The sequence below is a fragment of the Nicotiana tabacum genome, chromosome 16 (assembly GCF_000715075.1).
Source record: "Nicotiana tabacum cultivar K326 chromosome 16, ASM71507v2, whole genome shotgun sequence".
NCBI lineage: Eukaryota > Viridiplantae > Streptophyta > Magnoliopsida > Solanales > Solanaceae > Nicotiana > Nicotiana tabacum.
The window spans coordinates 67,747,180-67,774,898 of NC_134095.1; the positions used below are offsets into that span (position 1 = coordinate 67,747,180).

Genomic DNA, 27,719 nt, shown 5'->3' on the forward strand with positions numbered 1-27,719 from the left:
TTTTCTCACATTCCAAACCACATTTTTCTCGAATAAAATGAATTATTGATCTCAACCATACACATTCCCTACTTGCTTCATGAATAGCTATTATCTCAGCGTGATTTAAAGAAGTAGCAACAATATATTGCTTTGTGGAGCGCCATGATATGATAGTACCTCCATATGTAAATACGTAGCCGGTTTGAAATCGAGCTTTATGGAGATCAGATAAATAACATGCATCTGCATAACCAACAAGGTCTGCACTATCTTTGTTAGCATAAAACAAACCCATATCAAGAGTTCCCTTTAAATATCGCAATATATGCTTAATCCCGTTCCAATGTCTCCGTGTAGGAGAAGAACTATATCTTGCTAGTAAATTAACAGAAAATGCTATGTCAGGCCTTGTAGCATTAGCAAGATACATTAGTGCACCAATTGCACTGAGATAGGGTACTTCGGGACCAAGGAGTTCCTCGTCCTCTTCTGGAGGTCGGAACAAATCCTTATTCACTTCAAGTGATCGAACAACCATTGGTGTACTCAATGGGTGCGCTTTGTCCATGTAAAAGCGTTTTAAGACCCTTTCTGTATAGGCAGATTGATGGATAAAGATCTCGTCTGCTAAATGTTCAATTTGCAGACCAAGACAAAGTTTTGTCTTTCCAAGATCTTTCATCTCAAATTCTTTCTTAAGATATTCAATTGCCTTTTGGAGCTCTTCTGGAGTTCCAACAAGATTTACGTCATCAACATAAACAACAAGTATAACAAATTCTGATGCCATTTTCTTTATAAAAATACATGGACAAATAACATCATTTATGTAACCTTCTTTCAGCAAATATCCACTAAGGCGATTATACCACATGCGCCCAGATTGCTTTAAACCATACAAAGATCTTTGTAATCTGATTGAATACATTTCCTGAGATTTTGCTTCAGGCATTTTAAATCCTTCGGGGATTTTCATATAAATTTCATTATCAAGTGAACCGTACAGATAAGCTGTAACTACATCCATTAGATGTATTTCAAGCTTTTCATGTAGTGCTAAACTGATGAGATATCGAAATGTTATGGCATCCATAACAGGTGAATATGTTTCATCAAAATCGACTCCAGGTCGTTGTGAGAATCCTTGTGCAACAAGGCGAGCTTTGTATCTTTCAACTTCATTTTTATCATTCCTTTTTCGCACAAAACCCATTTATGACCAACTGGTTTTATACCAGCAGGTGTTTGGACTACTGGTCCAAAGACCTCTCTTTTAGCAAGTGACTTCAATTCCGATTGAATTACCTCTTGCCATTTTGGCCAATCAGATCTTTGTCGACATTCTTCGACAGATCGAGGTTCAAGATCCTCACTATCTTGCATAATATTAAGTGAAACATTATATGCAAAAATATTATCCAGCACTATTTCAGATTGATTTAAATTAATCCCATCACCGATCGAACTTATTAAAAGTTCCTCATTCACATGAGCTTCGGGTTCATTGATTTCTTCAGGAATCTCAGAACTAATCAGATTTTGGGTCTCTTCAGGAGATCCCTTCATAGTATCGTTTTGATCATTTGTCGATTTTCTTTTTCGAGGATTTCGATCCTTAGAACCCAAAGGCCTACCACGCTTTAGGCGTGCTTTAGGTTCACTATCTCTCATGCTAGTAGATGGTCCTACTAGGACATCAATTCGGATAGGCACATTCTCTGCTGGGATATATGACTTAGTTATCCTTTTCAAATCAGTAAATGCGTCTGGCATTTGATTTGCTATATTCTGTAAATGGATGATCTTCTGGACCTCCTGATTACATATAGGGGTACGGGTATCAAAGTGAGATAATGATGAAATTTTTCACACAATTTCTCTTTTGATTTCCTTTTTCTCTCCCCCTAATTGTGGAAAATTTGTTTCATCAAACCGACAATCTGCAAATAGAGCAGTAAATAAATCTCCTGTCAATGGTTCGAGATAGCGAATAATAGAGGGTGATTCAAACCCAACATATATTCCTATCCTTCTTTGTGGTCCCATCTTACTACGTTATGGTGGTGCTACTGGCACATATACAACACATCCAAAAATTTGTAGATGGACAATATTTGGTTCATGACCAAAAACTAATTGTGACGGAGAATATTTATTATAATGTGTCGGTCTGAGACGGATAAGTGATGCTGCATGCAAGATAGCATGGCCCCAAGCAGTAGTGGGCAATTGTGTTTTCATAAGTAGTGGTCTTGCTATCAGTTGCAGGCGTTTAATAAATGACTCTGCAAGGCCATTTTGAGTATGAACATAAGCTACTTTTATCCCAACGGATAGACAATAATCATCAAAAGCTTGAGATGAGAATTCTCCAGCATTATCAAGGCGAATAACCTTTGTAGGATAATCTGGGAATTGTGCCCTTAATCGAATTATTTGGGCTAATAGCTTTGCAAACGCCAGGTTGCGAGATGATAGTAGGCACACATGAGACCATCTTGAAGATGCATCTATTAGGACCATACAATATCTAAACAACCCACTTGGTGGGTGAATAGATCCACATATATCCCTATGTATACGCTCTAAAAAGGCAGGGGATTCAATACCAACCTTCATTGGTGATGGTCTTGTGATCATTTTTCCTTGATAGCAAGCATCACAAGAAAATTCGTCATTTGTAAGAATCTTCAAGTTCTTTAATGGATGCCCACTCGAATTTTCAGTAATTCGTCTCATCATTATTGATCCGGGATGGCCCAAACGGCCATGCCAAAGCACAAAAGTATTCGAATCCGTAAACTTCTGGTTTACGATAGAGTGTGCTTCAATTGTACTAATTTTTGAATAGTATAAGCCAGAAGATAAAGTTGGTAACTTTTCTACAATGCATTTCTGGCCAGAAATATTCTCTGTAATACAAAGATATTCCCTGTTCATTTCATCTATTGTCTCAACATGATACCCATTTCGGCGGATATTTATAAAACTCAACAAGTTTCTTCGGGACTTGGAGGAGATTGTTCCCTTCGACAGAAATATTATGGCTCTTCCAAAGCCTTCAATCAAACTTATATTACCAGAAATTGTTGAAACATTTGCTTTTTCCTTATGCAAATAAGAAAAGTATTTCTGATCGTTGAATATGGCATGAGTTGTTCCACTATCAATAACACAAATATCTTCATGATTTGTCTTTGATCCAAACATAATTTGAGGGTTATCCATATTCTTCAAAATAAAATATATTATAGTAAACATCATTATCAAAGCATAACTTTTATTTATGTACAACAATTACATAACCATACTATCTATTACAAACAACAAAAATTAAAATATTTACATTTCTACAGATTCACTACCGATTACATGACTTGTTTCTCCTTCTGGGAGTGCAAAGTAATCAGCTACATCCACATGCATGAAGTCTAAATTATCTTCAGAAATAAAATTTGCTTCAGCATTTTTCTCTGTCTTCTTTAGGGAGGCTTGATAAAGCTCAACCAGGTGCTTTGGCGTACGACAGGTACGTGACCAGTGCCATTTTCCTCCGCATCTATAGCATGCATTTTCTGCATTTGGCGCTTGCACCGCTTCATGCTTTTGTTCCTTCCTTTTCCACTGTTGGTTGTGAGGAGGCTTCTTTGGTGCATTATTATTACCATGATTGGGGTTTCTTCCCCGACCATGGCCATGACCGCGACTGGGGCCACGACCTCTTCCACGTTTAGCTTGGTGGAAGTTCGTCTTATTCACTTCAGGGAATGGACAAGAACCAATAGGTCAGCTTTCATGGGTTTTCATTAATAGCCCATTATGTTGCTCGGCTATAAGAAGATGTGAGATAAGTTCAAAATACTTTTTAAATCCCATCTCTCGATATTGCTGCTTGTGACGACCCGACCCGTCGTCTCATGAATTAATACTCCATTTTCCCCATTTTCAGCTTCCTTATACTTCATTATCCATATCTTGTGTAATCGAGCTGATTTGAAGTGGTTTTAATAAGAAATGATACACTTAGTCTCTTTTAAGAAGCCTTAAGTTGGAAAAGTCAACCGGACGCTGACTTATGAGTTAGAGTGCTCGGAGGTGAATTCCGATGGTTCGGTTAGCTCCGGGAGATGATTTGTGATTTAGGAGCGTGATCGGAAGTGATTTTGGAGGTTCGGTGTAGAAGTTAGCCTATTTTGGCGAAGTTAGGATTTTGGCGAAATCCAGTTGGTATGTGAGATTTTGATCCGAGGGTCGGAATGGAATTCTGAGAGTTTCTGTAGCTTCGTTATGTCATTTTGGACTTGTCTGCAAAATTTGAGGTCATTCGGACTAGTTTTCATGTGTTTCGGCATCGGTTGTGAAATTTTAAAATTAAATAAGTTCTTAGGCTTGAATCCATGCATAATTGGTGATTTTGATGATATGTGATGTGATTTGAGGCCTCGACTAAGTCCGTGATGTGTTTTCAGACTTGTTGGTGCTTTTGGTTGAGGTCCCGAGGGCCTCGGGTGTGTTTCGGGTGAGTTTTAAGCGAGTACGGACACCCCGGAACTTAGAAAAATGGAGAGGGCAGCAGTGGCGGCGCGGACCGCGCTCCTTCTCGCGCTGGGCGCGCGGCCGCGCAGGGGAAGAATCTGCAGGTCACTGGTCCTACTTCGGAGGTTCATATCTTTTGATCTACAAGGAATTTTGAGGTGATTCAAAAATGAAAGTTGTAGAGTTTTGAATCTAGTTTTCAGAAACATATTATAATAGGCATTTGGATATTTGTAGAGAAAGTTACGGCCCTAAATAGTGAAGCCTGTCACTGCAGTCAAATTGCTGCGCGGTCGCGACCATTTTTGTGCGGTCAGCACTCCCTGGGCGCGGACCGCGGTCATTTTTGTGCGGTCAGCACTGTCGGAATCCGAGGGGCACTCTATAAATACGAGATTTTGGGTTTTATTTGTTATTTTGACCTATAGAACTCGGATTTTGGCGATTTTTCGAAGGTTTTTCAAGAAATTCATCGTGGTAAGTGATTCTAACTCATATTTGGTTAGAGTACATGAATATACCATTGAATTCATCATTTAATAAGTGATTTGAGATGGAATTTGGGAAGAACTAGGGCTTGAGTATTGAGATTCTAAATTGAGGATTTGAGGGGTCATTTGAACTCTGATTTTTACATTCTTGGTATGTATGAACTCGTGGAAAGATGAGGAATCTAAATATGTAAAAATTTCTAAATTTCGAGAAGTGGGCCCGGGGCTCGGATTTTGGTAATTTCAGAATTTGTGCCCGAATTTGATTGTTTTCGTTTGGGCTTTGTTCCCTTAGCATATTGTGATATATTCGCTCTATTTTTGGTTAGATACGACGCGCGTGGAGGCCGGGTTGAGGGGCAAAGGCGTCGTGGGCTAGAGATCTCACCGGTTCAAGGTGAGTAATACTTGTAAATGATATCCTGAGGGTTTGAAACCCCGGATTTGTACATCATAGTGCTATATTGAGGTGACTTGCACGCCGGATATGAGCGTGGGGTAGAGCACCGTTGGGGATTGTGACTTGGTCCGTCCCGGTTGTTGATTTTACTGCGTATTTGACTGAAATTACTTGTTATCATCATAATTTGAGTTGATTACCATGTTTGGGGCTTTGTGCCAACTTGTAGAATCCTTCGGGGATTGATATTACTGTTTTAGCATAATTTGAATATTATACGGTCTCAAACCAAGGTTTTGAATACTGTTTTGCAAACTCGGCCATATTTCTAAGTTTTGAAAACTCAAATGATATTTTAAGTGTTATTTCGGGCTGAGGACTACTGTTTTATAAATGCCCATGGGGCTCATAATGATTTTTGAACTGTGCATGGATCGGGCTGCACGCCGCAGCAGTATTTATACTAAGATGAGCATGGATTGGGCTGCGCGCCGCAGCAGTGTATATATATTGGATCGGACTGCACGCCGCAGTAACATTGCGCTTGGGCTGTAGGAGCCCCTCCGGAGTCTGTACACACCCCCAGTGAGCACCGACGACGTTAAATGGATCGGACTGCACGCCGCAGTGGGTACCAGAGTGTACCGTCATATGCATTGCATTGCATTCATACATTTGTGCACTATTTGTTGTTTATGTCATTTCTTGAGATATTTATTTGTTGTTCTGAGACTGTCTGATCACTTTTAAAGTGGATAAATTTGAGACAGTGGTAACAGTGACACTGTATAATGTATAGGGGTCAGGTAACAGTGGCTGACCAGCGGTAAGAATATTGCCTGAAGGGCGAGTTATGAGTTCAATTAGACATACTTGCTTGTGCCCGAGAGGCTGACTTTTGTGCTAACTTGCACTACCTGTCCTGCATTTACTGGCTTAAATTGTTGGAAAAATGATATTTTCGAATGTGATTTTAAACTGAGGCAGATATTTTCTAAGGAAGTTTCCCGGACCTACTGTTTTTCTCAAATGGTTGTGTTGCCCCATATTGCATGGTGGAGTGCTCTTACGGGATTTCTTGCCTTCAGTTATTATTTACTCTTATTACCACTGAGTTGGAAGTACTCACTTTACTCCCTGTACCTCGCGTGCAGTTGCAGGTATTGTTTGCCCGGTAGCGGCTTATTAGCGGATTGAAGATTTGTTATCGTAGCTGAGCCAGGTGACCGCTAGCATCCGCGACACCGGATCTTCTCCCTTATTTTATGTTGTTCATATTAATTTCAGACTTTGTTTCCCATTTCCGGACTTGTAGTTCTTTAGTGAATTCTGTAGTAGCTCATGACTAGTGACACCCTGATGTCGGGCTGTGATGGGATGGTTCCCAGTTGTTATCGTTGTTTTCCGCGCTTTTGATTATGCTAATCATGTTTTAGCTTTATAAATGTTAAATAACTGTTAAAAAGAAGCGTTTGTTTTGTTGGCTGGCATTGTCTTCACGAGATGTGCCATCACGATCGAATCCCATCTCTCGATATTGCTGCTGCAGGAGCATATTCGAGACATGAAAAGTGGTGAAAGTTTTCTCCAACATATCATGATCAATAATATTATCACCACATAATTTTAATTGGGAAATAATTCTGAACATAGCAGAATTATACTCACTTATATATTTAAAATCTTGTAGCCTTAGATGAGTCCAATCATATCGTGCCAGTGGAAGAACGACCATCTTCAGGTTGTCATATCTATCTTTCAAATTATTCCACAGTATGACTGGATCTTTAATAGTGAGATATTCCATTTTCAGGCCCTCATCAAGGTGATGGCGTAGGAATATCATTGCTTTGGCACGGTCTTGGTTTGATGCCTGATTTTTATCCTTGATGGTGTCTGCCAGACCCATCGCATCAAGATGAATTTCAGCATCAAGCACCCAAGACATGTAGCTTTTGCCCGATATATCCAGGGCTACAAATTCAAGTTTAGAAAGATTTGACATTATTTAGGAAAAGAAAGTTCTTACCTCTAATACTTTCAAAGTATTTGCTCGAGATGTCAGAGTCTCGTGCTGATAACATGTTATAAAATAAAGACTGTAAAGTAAAGACAAGTATAGAGAGAAACTGTTATATTATTCGAATTCAAACTGATGTACATAATGAACTGAAATCTCTTCTATTTATAGAAGAAAGGAAGTTGCTGTGTAAGCTGCTACAAGATATGGATAATCTTCTACTGAGAGCAATGTTTATTCATAACGGAGTACTGAAAGGATAAGCTTATTATACCCGATATGGATAATCTTCTACCGGGGGTAATGTTTATCCATAACTGGGTATTGAAAGGATAAACTTATTATACCCGGTATGGATAATCTTCTACCGGGGATAATGTTTATCCATAACTGGGTACTGAAAGGATAAGTTTATTATACCCGGTATGGATAATCTTCTACCGGAGGTAATATTTATCCATAACCGGGTACCAAAGTGATAAGCTTCTTCAGGAAGCTTATTTCCAATAGAGTACTAAATAAATAAACATATTTACGGTGGAGTCCCATATGAATAAGCTTCTTCAGGAAGCTTATTTACAACAGAGTATTAAATGAACATGCATACTATAATATATTTATAACATTCACATGTAATCCACCAATGTTAATGGACAATAAAATATCAAATCTGCTTTTAATTTTCGCATGAAGTCATATTAGATATTGAACGTGAAACGTGGGGAATAAAACACAAGCATTGCAAGCAATATTCTTACATAGTGCAGCTTGTCGGTCTGATCTCTGTAGGAGAATTTAGGAAAAATAATTCTTCTTTAGGTTCAGCATAAAGTGACAGAGAGTTTGATTAGACAGAATAAGAATAGTGCCGCCCATTCTTAACCAGTTCTTAAAGGATTCGCTCATGCCGGAGGGAGTATCTTATATAATTAAGGGTGTATATGGACCGAGTTGATTCAATTTTTATCAAAATCAAACCAAATTCACTATATAATTTGGATTAGTTCGATTTTATCGGGTTATTCAGATTTTTTGTTATTTAAATATTATTTCAATCTTACTTTGTTAATTTTTTTGCAAGTAAATATATGTTTAGTAAAAATATAAAAAATTGACAAACATATTATCATTTAATTATGGGAGAATTTTCTTAATAACACATAATAATTCTTTTTTTGTTGCCTGGCAATAATTTTTCATTGAGGTGCACGTTCAAGGTTAACCGAATTTACTAATTAAACATAAAAATCAATATGATACCTAAATAATAATAATTACTTCGCATTCGAAAAAGATATAAGAATTTAATAGATCTCAACATATGATATGAATATGGAAGAACAAAGAGCTTGACGTAACACTTGATAAGAAAGCAGTCATACAACCCACTATTTAAGGTTAATAAACATGGAGCACTTATTCTATTAAATATTATATCCCGCAAGAGAATTTCAAATATTTCTAGATATTTTTTAAAGAAAGTTCTATATAAAATCTTAAAAGTATATATAAAAATTATATATTTATATGTCGGTTTGGTTTGGGTTTTTTTACTCAATACCAAACCAAATTAAACCAAACTTAGTCAGATTTTTTAATCGATTTGGTTTGACTTTTCGGCTTGGTGCGAGGTTCGTATTCGGTTTGTACACCCCTATGTATAACTAATGCCACATTTAGATGATTGTAGTAGCCAAATTTCGCTTAGGCTACTGTATTGGTCAAAATCTGACCATCACGACCGAGCTGACCAACGTCCCGCCTAAGTGACCGGACAACGAAAGATAGTATAGCCCGCTCCATACCCCTTTCCCGACATCCGACGAGTCGGAAAGAGCGGCACCTAAAAGCACAACTAAGACACATTGGAGGCAAGAGGACGTCGGGCCAAGCAAAGGGCAAGGGTGCCACGACTATATATAGCAAGGGAAAGCTTTCAATGAAGGGGGCCCATCTCTAAAGCTAAAAAGCTCTCTCTTAATATTCTTGATAGAGAGGAATTAATCTCTAGAAAAATATGTAAAGCTGTCTCCTCATCGATTGATGGGAGACACAATAGTGAATCTCAATAAGATCATTTACATTTTCTTCATCGTACATATGATCCATACTGCTAGCTCTTTGATCTGGAATTTATTATGTCTGACTAAGATTTACCCCCTTCATCTTTGATTGATTTGTTCAAAAAGGTTTCAATATCTTTTGAGTCAAACAGCTACATCCATCATCTTTGTGCGCTAGATTCCAACCGAGCAAGTCTAATTAGCTAGCACGACATGACCCATAAATTCCAACTAAGCCAACTTGCAAACGTAGCTCGACTCGTCAATAGTAATGGCTTATGCATCATCTAGCTAGGCTAAATCAAACCCCAACAACTATGACACATCACGGCCTCAATATATTTGGTATATTAGGGGTTGTACCCTCTTCTCCAACTACTTCTGACCACTATAAAAGGGAATCAAGACCATCTTCAGCAGCATCCAACTTCTGAAAATCAAACTTTCTTCTCACTTAAAGGCTCTCAATCACCATTTTATATCTCCTTTTATACATTGTGTCTATTATTTCTTCAGTGTTCTTTATTATTGCATTCATCCTGCTACAGCTATCATCATCCACATTGATCATATAAGAAAAAGATAATCGCATAACTAATGCAGCATTTGGTTAGTTAGAGGTGTTAAATAATGGGAAAAAGTACTACTTAACCATGAACTATGTAAAATGATTAGAGACTAATTAATCTCTAATCCTAATATTCAGCACCAGGAATGCCACCGGTGCCCCTCTACTCCAAGTTGTTTGTAGATGAATCTATCACTTCAAGTTGTTTGTCGCAACAACCTATGTAATGGAGGAGAACCATAAGCAAGCAAAATCGTATAGCATTGTACTGACGAACTTTTTTGTCAAATAAAGTACTTATATCAGTAGACACTGCACATCACTTTCAGAACAAACAAAAGCTTAGAAAGAAGGAAAAGAAAAAACAAAAATAGAAATGAGTAGACTGAGAAGTTCCACCCAATGAAACGGCAAAAATGAAGCTTGGGCTGCAAATAAATAACGGTCAACAGGGACCGTGAAGCAGAAGAAAGCTACAGAGTTTATGAGGGCATTACTGCTCTGCATTATACTGATATATGCAGAGTTAAAACCAAGAACTCTAGCAGGTGGACCAACAAAATTTACCCAGAAAGGTATCTTACCATTCTGGTATCCCAGGCAAGCATAAGCAGATAGAGTCTTCTGTTATCTTAATATGTTGAGAAACTTCAGCTAACAATGCAATGGTACAAGGCCTATAGACTAATCTTGATAACTTTAATTCTAACCCAAAGTTGACCCTTGAAAAGACAACAAAGTTGCAAAAACAGACAAGATACCACAGGTTCATGCGCAAAACACACCTACCTAAATCTCCCGCTGAACACATCTACGCCCTCTTCTTATCTTGTACTGGTCCTTTGGAATTTTGCTCAAAACCTTGGAATCAAAGACAACATATATTTTCTTGATTTCCTGCACTGCTTTCTCAGCGAATGGATCCACTTTATCGTCATACCTCTGGAAAAAGGAACTGTATGAATGACTACATATGCGGCTTCACTGGGAGGAAGACCATGAAAAAGTGTATCAGTTAAGAAGATATAGCAAATACAAAAGGAACATAAAATCACAGAAAAATTGCACTGACATATGTAAAACAGTGTCAAGAAGTTGCAGCAATTGCTCACAACTGAGAAGACCCATAGATCAGCAATGACGGCGAGGAACTTCTTCAGATCTCTCCCAGATGCAATTTCACGTAACACTGTAAGAGCATGGTTAATTCAATCCGCAGAGCAGAAGGGATCTCAAGGCAGGCTTTGGCTCCTCTGGAAGGTGAACTTCTGGGATATCTGGTGGTTTCTTGTTAATACAGGTTGTTGCATTGCACAACAAGACAATGCAAGGGTGAAGATCAAAGGTGACAATTAGACCGATCAGGTGGTATCGAGCATTCAAAAGAACCAAGATGAATGTACGCCAACAGATATCTTTTTGTTCCTCAGAAAGTCCATCAGGAGATCTGCTTCCGCCAAAAAATTCGTGAACCGGCTCTCCCCTCCAAACAGCATCAAAATCTTGCTCTTGACCAGTGCTAGTGACCCCACTGCCACAGCCATAGGATCATCCTCCCTGAGCTGCGATTCAAGTACCAAACCCGAGATACAAAAGGAACCTGAAAGACTTGAAAGTAAAAACTATGAATGCATTGCCCAACAGTAAGCAGATAGATACAAGCTCACATAAGCTTACAGTATCATCAATCTCATCAAAGACTAACAAAAAAAAGAAGTGACGAAACATGAGTTAGACATTAAACTATGAAAAGTATACTACCAACATGAAAAGACTAACCCGACGAAGGCCTTCATGTTCACGTTGTCATAGATTGAACAACACTCCGCTACATGTCATCTTCCAAATCCACATGTCATGTTCTCTTGCAACCTAAATAAAAAATCCCTTGATCAGCAAAAGAATAAATTCATGGACTTGAAAAATATGAATAAACCTTATTGGTACCATAGCAAACAGGAGGTGAAAGGTCCAATTGTAGGACTCATGCTTGCAACAACTCAATGGTTGACATAAAAGAATATTGAGGAAAAGGTTTGTATGACACCTTCTCAGTCCTAGTAATATCATGGCTACTCCACCGTCAGCAAGTTACAGAGCAAATATATCATTGACAGCTGCCCTTTACGGGAACAACTTCTATCATCAGCTGACAATCCCTTGTTTGCGCCTGGCGTCAGCTCAAGAGAAGACATTGCCTCTAGGTTTTGACAATATTTCAAATTGTTGTGCATAGGATTCTACAAAGAATTCTTTTTCTGTAAATTTCTTCTTCCAAGCTTATTCATCAGAAAATAACTGAATATGCCAGCAAATGGCCTTACAATAAATTTACTGCTTAAAATTATAACCACCAATTTGATCGGCTCTTCTTCAGTCATTAATTGCCTAGCGAGATTCCTCACCAGGACGATCCCGTCATTTCATTCTTCTGAAAATCTAGTAAGAAATGAAAATTTTCCTCTTGATGAATCGCCAGTGTCCCTATATTTGGCAACATCAAACATACCATACATAAACCAACACACCTACGTCACCAGATTAGCGTCAGATGCGCAGTAGCAAGATGGATCAACAATCTTCGTATGCGCAGGATAAGACTCAACATGGTACCCTGAAAGCACTTCCAATCATCTTATAATGTGAAGCTTAAGCACAGCATGCCATTAGAACTCATCTTCGAATGTCTCAACAATTAAACTGAAAAGCACATCAAAGGAACAGTTGATCAATCTGCAAGTCGAGCATCTGTATTATCTTCCAGCAAACTCTCAAGAGCACCCTAGATTTAAAAAAAAATGATTAGACAACAACAACTACGCCTCAGTACCAAACAAGTTGGGGTCGGCTATATGAATCATCACTTCTCCATTTAAGCTCAACTCATGTCATCATCATACCAAATAAAATAAAAGAGAAAAATAAGTTATATATATATAAATGTGTGTGTGTTTGTGTATAAAACAGTATTAATAATAACAATAATAGTTGAAGATCTCTAGCAAGTCCAAAACCTATTCCCAACTAGTAGATATCACCTATATGGATCTTTTACTTCCATTGTATCCTATTTAGCTAGTCTGATTAACAATATCTAATCAGACATGCAGCAAAAATGAAGTTAGTAAGACCTTCCTCAACTTGTAAATGAGCAGGTAAGATCAACATATGCAGAACAAACTCATGCATTTGCTTTAGTGAATCACATTGCTGTACAACTGATCTCCACATAATTTATCTTTTGTGGAAGGAGAAGACTTCAAGAGATGATGCCCTTTGTCACTTCTGGCAACTGAAGAAGAATAATTAACTTTAAGTTGCCACAAGCAGCTCGTAGGCAACGATGTTGAACCTAATAAGGCAAATAAAAATAATATGGACTCGTAACCTCATTGATTGAGATAGTCTATAAGCATATTTGGTCAACAAAACCCCTTACTAATTCTAGAACTGGACCTAATATAGAAATCTTTTGTCTGCCAATGTCTTAAGTCAACCGTCAAATAAAGATATTTTCAGAGATTTATCTTATCTATAGAGTTTATTGCAGCTTCACAAATGAAAAGCTCCATTTATGCCAACTCCATTGATATTCACTAAGTATCGTTATCTGGACCAACCTTATCAAGCGGTTATTACAGCCATTTGGATCCGTAGTAATAACACCCATGAACTTGCAAAGATGATCAGATTCCAACATTACAACTCTTTTTTGATCCTTTAATCCACTACTCAGAGCATTCTATATCAAAAACTATCCACCTTAACAATATTCTAAAGCACAACTGCAAAACAAGCATAGGTTATGCAAAAGAAAGTAACCGGGCACCTAATTTAAATGTGCTTCAGTCAAATTGATAGCTTGAAAGAAGTTGTAATCTTGGATTGGATCCTTTCTTTGCTATTACGGACTCCTTCTTTGCTACCAAAATGGTAATTGGATTTTCTTGACTGATCTGTCTTAATAAAGCAACATATATACGTTTCACTAACTGAATTTCCCAGTTTTGACAATTTGTACAGTAATGTAAAAGCCATCATTCAAAAGAAAAAACTAAACAAAGAACTAAAGAAAAATTCATTACCTCAAATCTCAAAGGCCAAGCTGGTCGCTGATAAACTACAGTATCCTGTCCACAAAGGTCATCAATACAGAGGTACATAGTGGATGAACCAAAATACCTTTTTATTCTTGTAGCCCATACATCCACTCTTCTATTGGTTCAAGGTTAGGCTTATAACCAACATCCTTCATATTGATGGTTAAATGACCCAACATATCATATATCATGTCGCTCTGAGGATGCTTCCTATCTCTAGACACAAAACAGCTTGGATACCCAGAAGTACCAATCCAACTACATCCGACCTCCTTTGACAATCCCATTTTGCGCATTCCTCTTCTTACGTTATCAACAGACTGCCAGTTTCCTTCCTCTGCATATATATTTGAAAGCAGAACATGATAACCGGATATTCTGTCACTCCCCTCTAATTCAATCAGCTTACTGGAAACAATTTTCCCCAATTCAAAATTTCTATGGACTCTGCAGGCAGCAAGGAGTGATCCCCATATTCCCAAGACATTACCCTCTTCGCCCAACTGTTTAGCAAAATTATGAGCTTCATCCAACCGTCCAACTCTTCCTAACATGTCAACCACACAAGCATAGTGCTCTGCTGAGGGCTGAATCCCGTATTCTTCGTCCATCAGCTCAAATATTTGAAGACCTTCATCAACCAATCCAGTGTAGCTGCAAGCAGACAAGATTGCTACAAAGGTAACAGCATCTGGTTTTAAACCATTCTCCCGCAAAGAGTAGAACAGCGCAAGAGCTTTTTTACCCATCCCATGCTGGCCATATCCCAAAATCATATTTGTGTATGTCACAGAGTTTTTCTCAGGGGATTTTAGAAAAATGCTTTCAGCGTAATGAATGCTGCCAGATTTTGAATACATGTCTACCAAAGCCGAGACAACATAAACATTGTTCTCAAACAAATTGCGAATTGCAAAACAATGTAGCTGCTTGCCTATTGCTATACTTCCTGACTGACTGCATGCTGGGAGAAGTGATGCTAAGGTAACAGCATTCGGTTTCACATTCTGCTCCAGCATCTCCTTGAAGTCAACAAAGGATTGTTCAATTAATCCATTTTGAGTGTTTCCAGCAATCATAGCATTCCATGTGGCCTGATCTTTATCATTTGTGCAGTTTGACTGAAATATTGCTTGTGCTTCTCTAATCATGCTAGATTTGGCATACATGTCTATCAGGTAACTCTCCATCCCTTCAAATTGAATATTGTGCCTCAGAAGATAAGCATGGGTCTGTTTACCGATTTTCCTGTCCCTGAGATTTGATGCCGCAGAAAGCAGAATAGTAATTGTTATAGCATCGATTACAACCCCCAGCTTTTGCATCTCATGTACTAGCATCAAAGCCTCATCATCAAGTCCATTTTGTACCAAAGCAGACACCATGGTGTTCCACGACACTATATCTCTTTCCTCCATTCCACTAAAAACTTTAAAGGAATCACCAACACGGTTACACCTAGAATATGTGGCAACCATAGCATTTAGCAAAATAACCTGTGAATCCATGCTTTTCTTTATCAGACATGCATGTAGCTGTTGAGCAAACTCCAAATGCTGCAACTGTGAAGTTGCCGTAAGAGCGGATACAAATGTCACATCATCAATAGGAACACCGTCCTCTGCTTCTACAGCTCCAAGAAAGAGATCAAGTGCTTTAAAAGGAAAATTGTTCTGAATGTACCCACTAATCATAGAGTTCCAAATCTCTGTATTTCTTTCACAACTATTCTCAAATATTCTGCTCGCCAAATCAATGCAACCAAGATCAGCATACATAACAATCGCAGCACTAACAACAAACAAGTCATTTACATATTCATTACCCAATTTCACAAGCGAACCATAAAGAACATCAGCGACTCTAACATCCCCTATTTCAGAGACAGCAGGAAAGATATTAACAAAACTCACAACAGTCGGCTTAATGCCTATTCTCATCATCATGAAAAAACACCTAACTGCTTCCGAAAACCTCTTCCTTTTAACATACCACGAAAATATGGTATTCCAAGCAACAACATTTCTTTTACGCATAGTTCTAAACACTCTTTCAACTAAATCACAACGAGAACCATTTTCGAATTCGAGACAAGTGGAGTACATATTCAACAAAGAATTACACACAATCCTACTAGGGTGAATACCCGAGCGAAGAATGTGGCAGTGCACGGCTTTACCTACAAGAATCCGTTTCGTCTCAGCGCAAGCTTTGAGAACAGAAGAATAAGTATACTGATCACATGTCGATGAACCCACATGTTTCAATCGGGAATAGATTGAAATGGCTTCATGGGACAAGTTGTTACAGATAAAACCAATGATAATTGTGTTCCACAGGACAGTACTCGGTTGAGGAATTGTGTCGAACAGTTGGCGTGCGAGATGGGGTAGGCCTTGTCTGCACAGTTCGCCTAAACGGTAACGAATTGTTCTGGGTTTGGACTCGTTTTTTACAGTGCATTGTTGTTCGTCGGTGAGAGTGTTGCTGTGGAGTAGAGAAGAGAAATTTGGGTGATGGGTCAAGGTTAAAGAAGCTGGAGATTGGGAGAAAGTTGAGGAAGAGAAAGGAAGAGGAAGAGGAAGAGCTGAGGAGGACATTGTCAAACGCATTCGGACCTCAAAACTAACAAAAGTCGCAAGCTCAGGAGCTCTTCGAGGATAAACTGGTAGTTATAATTTCAACTGCTACTTATCTTTATGTGAAATATCAAACCGCACCTACATTTTTTCTTTTTTTTTTGGGTGAAAAAGATAGTTATATATATTATAGCTGACCTCGTAGAAGAGAGCCATTTACAAGATGCATCAAAGACATCATATTTACATTAATAGTAGTTGGTACTAAGGTCCCTGTATAGGAACCAATACTAGAAACTAAACTAGAACCAGGGCATACATTACTATAGTTACCTAGTACAGTACTAGTAGAAGAGTTAATATTACACAAAACTGACTGACGTTGAATTATCCTTCGTCTAAGTATCCCTGCTTGATCTTGTTCATGTAAAGTTGAAGCAAAAGGTGGTGGACTTTCAAAAACGAGACAGATCTCCTTTGCATGTAGAGCTCCATAGTTGGCCAAACAGTCTGCCACACTATTTTGCTCCCTGTAGATATTGTGGAGAGGGGGGCTATCCAGCTGTAGGAGTAATAACCTGCAATCATTAGGGATATTAGTGTATTGTATTGTAGTGCTAGTAAACATACCTAGTAAGGCTTGTGCATCTGTCTCAATGACGAGTGGTGTGAGTTTCTTTTGCACAATAATTTTCAAGCCCATGAGCAAAGCAAGAAGTTCTGTCTGGATAGGTGTCCCATGTATTGCTTTCCCTGCAAATCCTACGATCCAATCTCCTAGGTGATTATGGAAAATACCACCAATACCATAGGTATTCTGTTGGAATGAGCAAGAACCATCAATGTTAAGCTTGTAAAAGGATTTGTTTGGGGGGTGCCATTTGATATAAAGAGGTATTAGAGTGTGAGTTTTTGATGTTGGGTTTGTGAGGTAATAAAAATCCGCAGCATTTTTTTTAGAATAATAGCTGTATTTAAAAGAGTTTTCTTATGATCTAATGTATTTTTATTACGAATAAGCCAAAGCTCCCATAAAGCAAAAGGTATAATGGTGGTGTTGGGGAGTGTATGATGTTTGTATGTTGATTGCTGATGTATAAAATGATGTAACCAAGTTATAGTAGCATTGTGAAATAGAAGCGAGTTTGCATTAATGGTTGAGCTCTTAAGCTTAGCCCACAGTTGTACAACAACAGGGCATTCTAGGAAGAGATGCTGTAATGTTTCAGGAGCCATATGGCACTGTGAACAAATGGAGGAATTAAGAATACCTAGTCGTGTGAGATATGCATTTGTTGGAAGGCGATCATGACAAAGTAACCATAAAAAGAAAGAAATTTTTGGAGGAATATGCACGTGCCAGATCCATTTAAAATCATAAGTAGGATTAGTAGTTGTAGGAGTTTTATTATTGATGATAGCATTATACATTGATTTGACTGAAAATATGCCATTATGTGTGAGAGCCCAAAATATTTGATCACAGGCTATAGAGGCAAAGGGCATATAAATATCAGTGGTGACATTTTGTAAGTGAGGAGGTAAACAAATAGGTAACATATTGAAATGCCATTCATGATTGTAATAGTAATGTGATACTGTTTTGGTATCCTCATATTGTGGAAGGGGTTCATATATGCAATTACGAATTAAAGTATTCTGACTATTCCAAGGATCATTTCAGAATTTGACATGATGTCCCGAGGTTAGGTTCCATTTATATCCTAAACCACAGTATGACCAGCCTTGTAGAATATTACGCCAAGTCATTGAAACTTTTTTTTAATGGAATGGGAAGGTCTTATGTAGTTATGCAGTAAAACCTGTGCCCATAGTTGATTAGGGTTCTGAAATAGCCGTCAAGCAAGGCTTGCATGTAAAGCCTGATTTTTGATAGAGAGTTCTGTATGCCTAGTCCTCCTTGAGCTAGAGGTTGTGTAATGGTAGCCCACTTTATTAAATGGAGTTTTTTCTTTTGTGGAGTTGTTCCCCAAAGGAAATTACGTTGATAACGGTTGAGATAAGAAATTATGTACGAATGAATTTTAATGTATTACATAAGATGATTAGGAAGATGGTTTAAAGTGGAACGAATTAGAGTAGTCCTGTCTGCTTTTGATAAGAAACTGGTTTTCCGTCCTGCTAATTTATTCTTAAAATTATCAAGAAGAAATTGATAATCTTGCTTAGTAGGCTTCTTAGTAAAAATGGGAAAGCCTAAGTATTTTCCAAAGCTTTTCCCTTCATTCATCTTGAAAAGTTGTAGAACAATATCTCTTATATTAGGAGAACAATTATTGGAGAAGAAAATTTAGATTTTTCAAAATTTATAGTTTGTCCTAAGTGGTATGTAAAGTGAGCAATAGTATTAACAATGGATTGACATGACTTATCAGTTATTTTAGAAGTGAAAATAATATCATCGACAAAGAATAAATGAGATAACTGAGGCCCCTTATTCCCCATTGAGATTGGAATGCAATTATGATAATCCACTGATGCATTTATTTTTCTTGAAAGCATTTCCAAGCATAGAATAAATAAGTAAGGTGATAAAGGAACTCCTTATCGGATATCTCTCGTTTGTGTGAAGTATTCAGTAGGGTTACCATTTAGTAAAATAGAGTTTGTACTAGTTGTTATACAAGACATAATGAGTTGGATAAAAGAGGGTGGGAAATTAAGGGTGAGTAAGGTATTATAAATAAACGACCACTCTAATTTATCAAAAGCTTTTTCCAGGTCCAGTTTCAAGAGCATGTTTAGATTATTACCCTTCTTCTTTTTAAAATTGGTAATCAATTCTTGTACAATGATAGCATTATCAGCTGCTCTTTTATTTTTCTGGAAACTAGATTGAGTTGGATGAATAATATTCTCCAAAATAAGTTTTAGTTTGTTTACAATAATCTTTGTAATAATTTTATAGATCGTATTACAAAGGCTAATAGGCCGGAAATGTGATATTATAGATGTTGTTTTATGCTTAGGTATTAGACAAATGAAGGTTGTGTTGATAGCAGGATCAATCTTGTATTCGTAAAAAACTTTGTGACAAAAGTATTTAACAGAGTTACCAATTATGTGCCAATATTTTTGATAAAATAGTGGATGAAGTCCATCTGATCCTGGTGCTTTTAGAGGTTTAAAGAACTTAATAGCATTGATAATTTCACAGTCTTGCAAAGGATTAGTTAAAGCTGCTTGATTAGTGATTGTTAAAATATTGCAAGGTTGTAAATGATTACTAGTGGTAAAACTAATTTGTTGTGTAGTAAAAAGATGTTGATAATAATAAGTAATATGATCCCTAATATAATAAGGATTTGTAATCCAATTTCCCCCTTGGTCTTGAAGGGCAGTAATACGATTATGTCTTTTACGATTTAAAGTACTAAGGTGAAAAAACTTTGTATTTGCGTCTCCATCATTTAACCAATCAATACGTGATTTTAATTTCCAAAAATCCTCCTCAAGTCTAAGGATTTTATTAAATTCCATATTTAAAGTATATTCCAGATTATGAAGAAAAATACTAGTTGGGTAATGTATAGAGGATTGAATACCGTTCAAACAAGCCATTAAATTCTTTTTACGGTGACATAAATTACCAAAAGCAGATTTATTCCACTCTTGTACTGTAGTAGTAAAATTATTAATGGCAGGTAGCAAATATACATTTTCAAGCCATGCTTGTTGAACTACAGTTGTAAATGTAGGGTGTGTAGTTCAAATAGTTTCAAACCTAAAGTTTTTTTTACGAGGTAAAAGACAGTGTTGAAGTTCTAATTTTATAGGACAATGGTCTGAATGTGTGCGAGGAAGATGTGTAGCCAGTGCATCAGGGTATTGTTTAAGCCAATCATAATTAGCCGTAATACGATCAATACGTTCAAGTATATTATAACTATTATGCCTACCATTTGTCCAGGTATAACGACTGCCTTTGTATCCTAAATCCATTAATCGTGAATAATTTAGATAGTCTAATAGTTTGTTAGCTCTAGAATTATTAATAGATAAACCACCAAATTTATCATTTGCATGCAATATCTCATTAAAATCACCACCTAGTAACCAAAGACCCTTATAATGATCATATACATGCATTATATTTTGCCATAACGATTGTCTAGTTGCTAAGTCAATACTAGCATATATGGCAGTAAACAAAAAAGTAAATGGAAAGGGAAACACCTGAATATGACAATGGATTATTGAGAGGTAATGGCCACTTGTTCCACATGAATCACATCTGAAAGCCATAAAAGAGCAATTCCTCCTGACAGTCCAATGGCAGCAACTTCAATTAAGCCATTACAATTAAAATCCTCCTTAACCATTTGATGGCTTTGGCAGTGAGTTTCCAACAAAACAACCAATAAGGGTCTATTGTAATCTAGTAAGGAACAGAAATTTCTTCTAAAACCATCTGACTGAGCACCCCGACAATTCCAAATAATAAAATTCATATAGCTAAGGGTGTCAGGTTCTGGACTGGTCCTATGATTCCTGTGGCTGCTTGACTGCCCCGGGCGAATTAGAAACGTGAGAAGTAGAAGCATGGCATACTTCCTCACGTCTGGATTTGTAGTTGGCCTTAGTCTGAATGATGCTTTGAGTAGATTCGGAGGGCACCTTATGTATATCTTTCTTTCGTACTCCTCCTTTTGGACAAAGACCCTGATTCCGTCGAGACATGAGTGAATTGGTCGTGTTTCTCTGTTGTAAATGATTTCTGCTTCTAGTTCTACCTAAAAGTTGATGTCTTGTTCTATTGGATTGGGAACATGGGGTGGTGAGTTCGTTGGTGATGGAGTTGGAGTTGGAGGAGTTAGTGGTTCCAGTGGAATATTTGTTGGTGGAGTCGTGAAGGGTTGGATCCATGGTGTGGCAGGAGTGGGTGGTGGATAAAATGGCATGTGGAGAAGATGTGGGTGGAGGTGCAAGGGATCCCAATATGGTGTTGGTAGAGGAATTGGTTGATAAGGAGCAAGCTATGATGCTTGCATCATGGACCAATGGTATCTCGCATAAATCTCCGTTCCTAACTACATGCCTTTCGCTAAGATCTGTGCTAGGTCCCTTGGATGGTTTATTAGAATTGTCCCCTCTTGGTGATTCACCTCCATTGTGAAGGTTAAGGCATGATTCTGTAAGCCTTTCGCTAGCCACGAAGTGAGTTCTGTTGGTGCATGTGGGGTTTGTGCTGTGTAAATGATAGTGTTGGGTTTCATTTTCAGTTGTGGTGGAGGGTGGGAGAATGGAGTGAGTAAAGGGTTGTGGCGGAGACGATGAGGTATTTGTCTGGGTGTATTTTGTGGTCTGCGAAGGTAAGTTAGATTTGGTGAAAACATTTTCTGTATTGATGGATTGAGATGGTGGTGTAATTGTAGTATTGGAATTAGTGGTATGAAGAAGGCCCGGATTTGAGTGAACTATAGATTGAGTTGATTGTATGGTAGTTTTGGGCAATTTGAATGACTGATTTGTTGGTTGTGTGTTGAAGTGGTTTGAAGGGGTTGAGAGCTCATCATACCCTAGTTGCATGGAAGGTATAGGGTTAGTCATTGGTATTGGTAAACCGGCGGTGGAGTGATTAGGTAGAGAATGTATTAGGTTTTCTTGGGGTGAGGAGTAATGAGTGTTTGGACCAAGGAATGTGGTTTGCATGTGGTAGAGCCTATCGTGTCTATTTGCATGGCTTGGCATTGGCTCTTTTTGTGATTGGACCGACTGGAAAGCCACTTGATTGGAGATTAAGGGAGGGAGTAGATTATTATTAGTTATTGCATTACTTTGATTGGACTGATCCAAATCCCTGTGTATTAGTATAGCAAATTTATTATTCGTTAGTATAAGGGTTATAGGTGGTTGAGAAGTATTAGGAGGATTAAGTATATGATTAGTACTATTAAGAGACAATTTTATAAATGGGAGATTATTAGGGGTAGTAGAGACATACTTACCTGAAGCATTTGTAGGAGTAGCATTCAACTGTGTTACTGCTTGCATTTGATTTACCTTGGGAGGATTAGTTGGTATGGAGCTTTTCCGTTTGGGAAATTGTACTGTCTTCCATTCCTCAGTGGGCTTAACATAATTAGGTGATAAACTAGGGGTGGGATTGGTTGAAGAATTAATATTTTGATCTTGTATATAGGTACAAACCCTTTGATTATGTCCCGTCCGACCACACTTAGTACATAGTAAGTTTAGGCCTTCGTAAAGGATATTTGCTTATGAGTTCCAAGGTAAATATGTGTACGTAAAGGTTGGTCTACCGGTATTTCAACACATAACCTGTCATATCTTCCTCGAGTTGTGGAGGAAGTACATGTATCAACTGTTAACAATTTTCTAATTTTGTTACCTACTTTCTGAAGAATTTGAAAATCATAAAATTCCGTAGGTAATTCAGGTAATCGCAACCATATATCAGAGTAATTGATTTTTGTTTCAGAGGCCATAAATTTAGGTTCCCATTGACGAACCAATAGAAAGTGATTTAAAATGAACCAAGGTCCATCATGTAGCGCATGATTTTTATTTTCTTCTTTTTGGAATTTAAAAAGAAAAAAATCCGATCCTAAATCAATTAGAGGTAGATTTTCAGTAGGTTGCCATAATGTATAGATTTTTTGCCGAAGTATTTGATGTGCTACCTTTCGACCATATACCTTTACAATTACTGCATGTTGCCATGGTTGATATATCTTATTTTTCTCCTCAAGAGAAATAGGAATGAAATTTGATGGATCAGCTGGGGCATCCACTTCATCATTTAGCACCAAGCCAAATTTTGATAATTCATGTGATGCAGTTGGTGCAGTAGTATCATTTAAAGAGATTAGGGTATTGAGATAAGATTTTTTAGTAGGAAAGGTAGTATTTTCTGGAGGCTCTATGGAATCAATCATCATAGTAGTGTCCAAAGTGGTAGGAGTAGTGATAGGGGATGGTAAAGACATTGATGGAGGTGGAAGACACGAGATATCCGGTGGCTTTTGGAGGGATGAAGGAAGGCGGTGGGGAGTTTGTAGTAGAGAGCATAATTATCTGTTTTCATTCGAGTGTAGTTAACCGCACCTACATTTTACTACAGTAGTTTGTAAATTCATATTTTGTTGGACTAAAAATTATTAAAACAAGTTATTCGTTTAATGTTTTCTTCGGGGAAAGGATTTGGTTAAAGAAGTTCTTTGAAACACATTTTTAGCTACAAATTCTTTGTTCATAAAATTCTTCAAGAAAAAATAATTGCTCTTGTAGCTCAGTTGGTTAGAGCATATTTGATTAAAGAAGTTCTTTGAAACACATTTTTAGCTACAAATTCTTTATTCATAAAATGCTTCAAGAAACAATAATTGCTTTTGTAGCTTAGTTGGTTAGAGCACCTATTTAGTAAGTGGGAGGTTTTGAGTTCGACTCTCAACAAGAGCATTAATACATTGCTTTTTCCTTCTTCTTGTGAATATTCATAATTTTTTTAAAAGTTTCTTGAATATTCTTAATAAAAAAATAGTTCTGTTAAATCTAAAACGTGGTGTATATTCTTAAGCTTCATGTGACGATGATTTTTTTTATTTTATTTTTGTCTTGTTGGACACTTTCAAAGAAAAAAAAATCTAAAGGTGATTGCATTTTTATCAATTTTTATTTTACTCTGTATATTACCAATATTGATAATCTTATTCCACATACTAATTAGAACAAAATAATGCATAACTTATACCAAAAAATAGAAAAAAGCATTCAAAGAATGTATATGAATATACGGAGTTTAATTCGATAGTTATACCTCTTATTTTACCAATCAAACGAGCTCTCAAAGTATTTCCGTAAAACTTTACATGATTTGCACAATTGCGAGTTACGTTAGATGTTCTTCTGAAAGATATCCATTTAATTTTTTTCCCAATTAATAAAACTTTAGCAGTTGTAGATTTCCGCCAGAAAGATTCTTTTTGTTTCTCCTTCTTCTCCTCCTTTCTCCTTCTTCTCCATTTCCTTCGTCTCCGTCTTCATCCTTATTCTTCTTTCAATAAATTATAAGTAGACGACTAAAAAAAATTATAAGATATTTATTGTAGGAAATTAAAGACGCATTATTTATTTGTGGTTGAAATTATGTGGTTAATACTCCCTTGAGCTTATATTGTCTATTCTTAATGATTTGCACAATTGCGAGTTACGTTAGATGTTCTTCTGAAAGATATCCATTTAATTTTTTTCCCAATTAATAAAACTTTAGCAGTTGTAGAGTTCCGCCAGAAAGTTTCTTTTTGTTTCTCCTTCTTCTCCTCCTTTCTCTTTCTTCTCCATTTCCTTCGTCTCCGTCTTCATCCTTATTCTTCTTTCAATAAATTATAAGTAGACGACTAAAAAAAAATTATAAGATATTTATTGTAGGAAATTAAAGACGCATTATTTATTTGTGGTTGAAATTATGTGGTTAATACTCCCTTGAGCTTATATTGTCTATTCTTAATGATTTGAATGGTTAGTTGGAGAAATTAAAGAACAACATTATTGAATTTTATTGAGCTTGGATTTTTTTTTTTTAAAGAAACAAAGTGAGTCTATTGGTTTTTAAAGGTCTAAATTGAATCTAACCATTAAAATGATTGGATTTAGTATTAAAAATTAATTTCGACCAATTTTGAAGCAAAAATATTTTGGTATTATTTTAACACAACAAGTTATGGCACCGCATAAGATTGTGTGGCTAATTCTGACAATTTTCAGGATTTGTGATTAAAATTTTGACGATCCATCGATATTTGATCATAAATCCTAGTGATCCATCATAATTTATTGCAAGAAAGAGAGAAAGAATAATGAAAAGGGATAAGTAGATAGGAGAAACTGAGGGGCGAAAAGATGTACGAGAAAGAGAAGAAGGAGAGGAATCATAAAATAATTGGCCTTGTTACTATTAATCTGAAAAAGTAAATTATTTATTAGAATTTTGACGTACATTAATTGGTTATAGCGTGAGAAAATGTGATGTAGCTCAAGTGATAGATTAAATAAAAGATAGTACAATTAATATTTAATTGCGTATGGATAAGTAAAGCACAACTTTTGATATGTGATGGTAAGGCATTCTCTATAAATAGATGTCAATCCTCTTTCCCTAGCTATGAGAAAATCCTAACGTATTCTGCTCTTGAATACATGGTATATCTGCTGACATCTCATCAATGGATTTCTCTGGATTGTGAGGGCATGATAGCTAACACATCGTAAAAGTTAGTCTCAGGTTTAACCATTATTTGTTGTCGCTGCTGAAACAATAAAGTTGAACAGTATGTGTATCTAGCCCTAACTCAAGATTATCCTTCTATAAATGTATTGTTGTGTCTTAATCTCTATTGTGGTATTACATAAATAATTTTACAGTTGGTATAAGAGTCATTCTCTATTCGGCAAATTGATTCAATATCGAGACTTGCTATACATAACTGTATTGGGATTGGTTATTCCTTGCTAATATATTTCTTTTATATAGAATTTTAGACCAGTTATGTATAGGATTCGTTCCTCATACATGTATCTAATTTTAACACAATTGACTTATAGTACAATAAAGAGTCTATACAACTCATCTATTGTTTAAATTATGCGACTGGTTCAAACAAAAAAAAAGGAAGAAGAGGTGTCGCTGAAATTTTTATGGCAGCAGTAGAACGATGAAATATTAAAGGGAAAAGGGGCTAATTTACCCTTTAATTTTGGTATATTGTTCACATCTATCCTCCATTATATTATTGGGTAAAATTTAGCCTTACCATTAGTCAATCTTTTTAAAAGTAGCCTCCACCTAATAGAAAGCCACCAGATTAAAAAAATTTACCCGTTTTTAAAAAAAAACTCATTGACCCATAACCCGTTAAACCCATCATATAAAAATAAGGGACCAGATTTTTTAGACGTCTTAATATATTTTATTTATTTAGAGAGTGACTAAGAATGATGGTGGTAGTAAGATTAGTAAGAGCTTTTTTTTTTTTTAGTTCGTAGTTGTTTATGGTAGCATTAAGATGTCAAATTATCACTTTTGGTTGTGTTTTTTGTGGTTATAATATGTCATCTCTTTATCTAATGTAATGCACACTTGGCCGTTGGTTTGTCTGTTGGTAACAACTGATAATGTAATTTAACAACTTGTGTTGGTTAATACATGAAGTTAGTGTACTTATGTTGTTAAGTTACTTTTCAACTTGTTGGTGTACTTTCTTTCATTACTAATGAATTTCTTAGACTGTACCTTGATATTAAATTGAATCTTCTCTAATTATTTTTTAATATTTATTCATTATAAGTTCAGTTATTACTAAGAGCTATGAGTATCTCATCCTATAGCTTGGAATCTAATTTTGGTTCTTAAGGTATGATTTGGCGAGAATTACTCGTTGCCCAAGTGATTAAAGTAGAATAAGAAAATCATGATGTGCGAATACTCATGTGATAACTCGAAAAGTCATCTTATATTTTAGAACTCAACTCTGTGCTTTTGAGCCTTAAAAATCTCATTTTACCCTCCTCGATTTGCATGGGCAGTTCGGTCGTGCGTCCGGAAAGCTTTTATGTTAAAAGTTGATGAAAATAATAAATTTTGCCTAAAAACTTCATTTGAGTTGACTTCGGTCAATATTTTTGGTAAACGGATACAAATTCATGTTTTAATTGTCCCGGTAGGTCCGTATCGTAATTTGAGACTTGGGCGTATGCCCGGAATCGAAATCGGAAGTCCCTAGCCCGAGATATCGGACTTTATCGAAATTTGAAAGTTAGAGAATTAATGAAATGGAGATGTTTGACCAAGGTTTGACTTTTTAGATATCGGATCCGTATTTTAGTTTCGGAACCCGATATAGGTCTAATAGCCTATTTATGACTTGTCTGTGAAATTTGGTGAGAAACGAAGTTGGTTTTACGTGATTCGGACGTCCGATTGAGAAATTAAAAGTTTCA

At 36.7% G+C, this 27,719-nt stretch overlaps 1 protein-coding gene and 1 non-coding gene across 12 annotated transcripts; one reads left to right on the top strand and one right to left on the bottom strand.

Annotated features, from left to right (window-relative positions):
* Nucleotides 1-9,947: 9,947 nt before the first annotated feature.
* On the bottom strand, nt 9,948-17,090 carry LOC107813223 (pentatricopeptide repeat-containing protein At3g22150, chloroplastic-like). Of its 11 annotated transcripts, none has more exons than XM_075232915.1 (7): nt 14,146-17,090; nt 12,589-12,760; nt 12,385-12,499; nt 12,108-12,300; nt 11,840-11,932; nt 11,133-11,660; nt 10,470-11,044 (listed from the first exon to the last, which is right to left on the bottom strand). In XM_075232915.1, exon 1 carries the CDS (start codon nt 16,770-16,772, stop codon nt 14,247-14,249), a length of 2,526 nt encoding a protein of 841 aa, XP_075089016.1. In that variant the 5' UTR covers nt 16,773-17,090; the 3' UTR covers nt 10,470-11,044; nt 11,133-11,660; nt 11,840-11,932; nt 12,108-12,300; nt 12,385-12,499; nt 12,589-12,760; nt 14,146-14,246. The 11 variants fall into 11 exon arrangements, with proteins under 11 accessions (XP_016493950.2, XP_075089016.1, XP_075089015.1 ...); XM_075232914.1 differs by having other exon boundaries at nt 12,589-12,842; nt 14,146-17,088; XM_075232913.1 differs by having other exon boundaries at nt 12,008-12,300; nt 12,589-12,842; nt 14,146-17,088.
* A 7,018-nt stretch (nt 17,091-24,108) lies between these two features.
* Nucleotides 24,109-24,182, top strand: TRNAT-AGU (transfer RNA threonine (anticodon AGU)). Its single transcript has one exon. It is a non-coding gene; the product is annotated as a tRNA-Thr (tRNA).
* The last annotated feature ends 3,537 nt before the right edge of the window (nt 24,183-27,719 follow it).